This window comes from Theropithecus gelada, unplaced genomic scaffold, assembly GCF_003255815.1.
Source record: "Theropithecus gelada isolate Dixy unplaced genomic scaffold, Tgel_1.0 HiC_scaffold_1348, whole genome shotgun sequence".
In the NCBI taxonomy this organism is placed as follows: domain Eukaryota; kingdom Metazoa; phylum Chordata; class Mammalia; order Primates; family Cercopithecidae; genus Theropithecus; species Theropithecus gelada.
Window position 1 is genome coordinate 1 of NW_020255129.1, and position 5,433 is coordinate 5,433.

A 5,433-nucleotide genomic window follows, 5' to 3' on the forward strand; every position below is an offset into this window, starting at 1 on the left:
CCCCCTGTCTCCTCCCCTCTCACCCCCTCTCCTCCTCTCACCCCCTGTCTCCTCCCCTCTCACCGCCTGTCTCCTCCCCTCACCCCCTCTGTCTCCTTCCCTCATCCTCTGTCTCCTCCCCTCACTCCCTGGCTCCTCTCCTTTCACCCCCCCTGCCTCCGCCCCTCTCACCCCCTGTCCTCCCCTCAACCGTGTTCCCTGCCATCCCTCGTCCCAGCTCCTCCCGGCCCCCGGTGCGGGAAGTCCTGAGTAGGAGGTTCTTGCGCCGTGAGACCGGACACCTGCGGTGCTGGCCCTCGTCACAAACTCAGAGTAGGAGCGGCCGTTTCCCAGGGCCACTGAGGCAAAGGGGAGCGTCTCCGCTGCTTGGCTTCCTTGTGCATCTCAGACCCAGCTCTGGCACTTTCACTTTGGAAATGGCTCCGAGGCCCGGGCACCGCCCTGCAGCCGTCCCTCTCCCTGGCTGGGGCCCTCCTGGTGCTCGGTGTCCCCGGGACACCCTCTGGCCACGGCCTGCATGGGGAGCTCCGGGCTCTGTCATTTCAGATCCAGGGGCGCCTGCACCACGTCCCAGTCCCTGCGTCCTCGGGGCACAGGTGGCCCCGAGCCGCCTCGGCACCGCGGCCTCCACGCCTCAGTCCCCGCCCAGAACCACGCGTGTGTCCGCCTGTCCCGTCAGACCCGTGGCCGGAGAGCCCGGAGCCCCGGGCCGCGTCCTTAAGCGCGTGTGACCTGAGGCGCGCGCCGCACAGCCCCCAGCTGGCCCGAAGGTGGGGCCGGGCTCACGCCTGGGACACGTCCCCTCCCCGCAGGGACGATCACGCTGCAGGACCTGAAGCGCTGCAAGCTGGCCGGCGTGTTCTTCGACACCTTCTTCAACATCGAGAAGTACCTGGACCACGAGCAGAAGGAAATCTCGCTGCTCAGGGTGAGTGCGGGGGGCGCGCGGGCGGGGCCGCGCCAGGCGGGTGCGTGACGCGTGCGCTTCCCCCAGGACAGTGACGGCAGCGGCCCCGAGCTCTCGGACTGGGAGAAGTACGCGGCCGAGGAGTACGACATCCTGGTGGCCGAGGAGACGGCGGGGGAGCCCTGGGAGGACGGGTGAGCGCGCGGCCGGGGGGCGCGGGGCACAGTGATGGGGGTGCGGGGCACAGTGAGGGGGCGCGGGGCACAGTGCGGGGGCGCGGGGCACAGTGAGGAGGTGCGGGGGCGCGGGGCGCAGTGAGGGGGTGCGGGGCTCAGGGAACAGTGAAGGGGTGCGAGGGAGGGATGCGGCAGACAGTGCAGGGACACCGGGGACAGTGAGGTGGGGCGCGGGGATGCGGGGTGGGACCAGCCCACTGTCCCCCGCCCCACTTTGGGGGTGTAAACGGTACTTTTAAGATTCCCGTTTCCGCTGGTTCGTTGGCGGCGATGGAAATACCATTGATTGAGCTTGTGTTTTGCAACTTTACGCAACACACTTGGGAGATCTAAACGCTCTGTAGGTTCTCTGCGTCTTTCTGCGCGGACGGCCCGTGTCCCTCAGTGGGTCCGTGTCGTGTCTTCCTTTTCACCCCCGCGTGTCCGTCTCTTTCTCTTGCCCACTGCGCGGCCTGGACGCTGCTGGGTGGGGTCGGGGCCGACCACGTCCAGCGTGACTGAGCTGTGCGGGTTTGTGTGCGTCCTGGTGTCCAGTCCTGGGGGGCAGCTCCCCTCCCCCAGCGGTCAGCGCGCTCACTGGGGGGATGCTCTGGCCTCGTCCTGGTGGGCGGAGGTTTTCCCACACGGGGCTGAGTGTCTCAGATACTCTCGCTCCATGTTCTTCTGTCTGTCTGTCCATATGGTGAGTGACACTGAGGCGTCTTCAGCCAGCCGTGTGTTCCCCGCATAGATCTTACTCATTTTATCCTTATATGGGGTTGCACTCTCTTTGCAAAGATTATCTGTAGTAGTTTATAAATTTTTTTTGAGACACGGTCTTGCTCTGTCACCAAGGCAAGGGCAGTGGTGTCATCACAGCTCACTGCAGCCTCCGCCTCCTGGGTGCAAGCGATCCTCCACCCTCGGCCTCCTGAGCACCTCGGACTACAGGAGTGTCCCCCTGCGCCCGGCTAATTACTACGGGGGGTGCCCTCCACGCCTGGTTAATTACTATGGGGTGCCCCCCAGCACCCGGCTAATTTTTTGTTTTTTTTAGAGACAGTCTCGCTATGTTGCCTGGGCTGGTCTCAAACTCCTGACCTCGGGCGATCCTCCCGCTGCGGCCCCCCACAGCGCTGGGATTGCAGGCCTGAGCCACCGCGCCTCGCCCGCGGCTTTTCGTGGGATGTCTTGGTCTGGCTTGGGTATCAGGGTAATGCTGGCTCACGGAATGGGGGGCAGTCTGCTCTCCCCTCAGTTTCTGGAGGAGTTTGTGTACAGCACCTGTGACTTCTTCCCTCAGTGTCTGGTAGAATTCACCAGTGACCCCATGGGGGCCTGGTTTTCTTCATTTTAGACAGAGTCTCGCTCTGCGGGTTTCCACCTGCCCCGCAGGCCACGCCCCGGGCGCGTTCGTGGAGCTTGTTGCCGGCTCCGTGGCCGCAGCTCGGGGTGGGCTCAGGGGACTTTCTGGTGCTGGAGGCTGGGCCGGGCGGCCTGCGTGTCCCGGAACCCACGCGCTGTCTCCAGGGCCTGGCTCTGCGCCGCCGGCCCCGCCTTCACCATCCCCTCGTTGCAGGTTCGAGGCCGAGCTCAGCCCTGTGGAGCAGAAGCTGAGTGCCCTGCGGTCCCCGCTGGCCCAGAGGCCGTTCTTCGAGGCGCCCTCCCCCCTGGGCGCCGTGGACCTGTACGAGTACGCGTGCGGGGACGAGGACCTGGAGCCGCTGTGAGGCCGCCCGGGACCCCACCACGGGGCCGTCGGCACGTGCCACGGCCCCCGCGGCTTGTGTAAAAACTCTTGTCTTTTGTGGAAAGTGAGTGCGTTTGTACGGAATGGTAAATTTTTATTTATTCACAGAAGCGTGTGCTGTGAATTGCCGCCGTGGGTTCGCGGCTGGACCTGCCTCGGGCTCTGGGGCCTGGTGACCCCGCCCGGGGGACACGTGAGGGCCGCTCGGGACTGGGACAGGCGCCCACACGGACACCCTCCGGCCTCTGCCGTTCCGGGGGCCACGTCTCTCTGGAAAGGTCCAAGCTGTGACCCGCGGCTCCCGGGCACGCCGCCCGTCCCGGACAGGCGCCTCCGCCACAGCCTGCACGTTCTGTGTAAACGGACAAGAGCGTTGCTGGCGATCGCGCTTGCGTTTTTGAACGAAGGTTGGGAGGATTTTCAGGCGCGGGCTCGGCCGCCTCAGCCACGGCGTGGGCTTCAGTCCGGATCTAGACACGGCCGCGCCGGATGGGGTGGCGGCCACGCCACGGGCAGGTGCAGCCCGAGCCTCCTCCCAGCCCGGGGGCCACAACCGCGGCCGCTCCCTCCCCAGCCCGGGACCCAGGCCACAGTCCACCAACCACCCCGGAAAGGAGGAGCCGGCGCCGAGTCGGGGCCTAAACGAGGGGGTTCGGAGCCCCCGCGGGGCGCAGCGCTGAGTGCAGGGGGGACCACGAGCCTTCCAGGGGCACCGGACACAGCTGAGCCCAGGCCCAGCTCTGCTCCCTCCACAGGCCAGGGAGGGTCACGGGTGGTGACCACGGGACGACCCCCGTTCCTCGCACACAAAATGCTCCCCCCCGGGCAGGGACGTGGCCACACGGACGGGAACAGGTGGGCGGGGAGGGGGGGGGGGCGGGAGCACCCCGAGAGCTGCGCACAAGCCCCGTTCACCCACCGCAGCCCTGGCTGTGAAGGAGCTGGACGCACAGGGTGGTCCCCGCGACCCCGAGGAGAGACAACGGCGGCAGCTCGGGGCAGTGGGGGGACGTGGCAGCACCTCCTGGGGAACGGCCGCTGCCCCCAAGGTATTCTCAGTGTCTCCAGGTGTCCCCAGATTTCCCGGAGGACGACCCCACCTGGGTCTGCGAAGGGTCAGGGCCCCCCAACAGGAGAAGTGCCGGGCAGGAGGGTCCGACTGTGGCCGCCGCAGGGAAATGGCACCTGGGGGCCCGCCCTGCCCCGCGCTCGGGGGAGCCCGTCTGGGCGGGCAAGTCCGCCCCCCACCACCTCAGGGCCCCCCACGGCCATGGTCATGGGACTGAGGGCGCCGAAGTGGGGGGTTCACCTCTGACCGGAATCCTCCGCCTCCCACGCTGACACTAGGAGGCCCCCAATGGGGGTTCAAAGCTGGGGGTTCAAGGCTGAGGCATCAGAGGGCTCCCGGGGCCGTGAAAGGCAGGACGGCGTCCCCCACCCACGTCCCTGGTGAGGCCCCCGCACAGCCTCCGACACCCCCCTCCTCCCCCGGCCACCGCCGCCGATGCCCTGGGCCACACCACGGCCGGCCGTGCACGCTCAGCCTCGGCTGTGGGGAAGTGGGGGGGCCCCGTGGACGGCGGCGCGGCGGGGAGACCCAGAGCCCAGCAGTCCTGCCGCCCCTTGGTGTAGGGGTCCGTTCCCCTGACAGCCCACGTGTGTGGCGGGGTCCCCACAAAACAAGCACCTGGGTCACCCTGACAGTGGCCAGCGGCCGGCGTCCCTCCAGGACGGGGGCCAGGACGTTCCAGGGCTCGGCCGGGGCGCCTGTGGCATCCCCCCCCACCCCCCTCTGGGAATGGCCGTCCCGGGCGCCCTGCGGTTCGCGGCCGTCACCCCTGGAGATCCCAGAGCAGGGACTCAGCCGGCCCCGCCCTCCCTGGCAGGGTCCCTTCGTGTCAGATCCCAGCGCGTCCAGGGGGGCAGCCCCGGGTTCACCCAGGAGCCGCAGCCCGAGCCCGGTTCCCGGAGTCCGTGAAAGGTGCCAGCCGCGGCCCTGAGGTCCCCGGGCGCCTCCCCCAGGTGCAGCGGGGGTGACGGGCACCCCAGGCTCCCACCACTGGCGCCAGAGCGGCCCCCACAGCGCTGTCCCCAGGGGCGGCAGGGACGGGCCTGGGAACACGGGGGCTCCCCAGAACAAGGGGCCCCAGCCTGGGGCGGGGGACGGGGCCTGGACGGCCGTGAGATGGAGAAGAGGGAGACGGGGCGTTGGGGGAGAACTGGAGGCATCAGACGCAGGAACTGGACGGAGCCGGACCAGCCGCGCCCAGCAGTTCCCGGAGGAGGCACGGCCCCGGGGGGAGCAGGGAGGCCCTCGGGACTCTCAGAGCCGGGGAAGGAGCAGAGGCCGGAGGTCGTCCCCAGCACGGTGCCCACGAGCCGCCCCGCCCAGGCCAATGGGTCAGACCCCACGTGGCACAGGGGCCCCGTCTGTGGGTGACGGGGACGCAGCCCCCGGGCCGGCCCAGACCCCGCGTGGCACAGACGGCCCTGCCCAGCCCGAAGCCGCAGACACGGCCCCTGACCCGGCAGACGCTGCTGTGTGGCTCCCGCGGGGGCCT

At 68.8% G+C, this 5,433-nt stretch overlaps 1 protein-coding gene across 1 annotated transcript; it reads left to right on the forward strand.

The window, feature by feature from the left end:
• Window positions 1–812: 812 nt before the first annotated feature.
• On the forward strand, window positions 813–2,976 carry LOC112616912 (serine/threonine-protein phosphatase 2A regulatory subunit B'' subunit beta-like; the record flags this gene model as incomplete). The annotated part of the gene is made up of 3 exons (XM_025373676.1): window positions 813–928; window positions 995–1,101; window positions 2,702–2,976. Coding segments are annotated over 3 exons (374 nt in total), but the record flags the coding sequence as incomplete, so codon positions are not given.
• Between the last annotated feature and the right edge of the window lie 2,457 nt (window positions 2,977–5,433).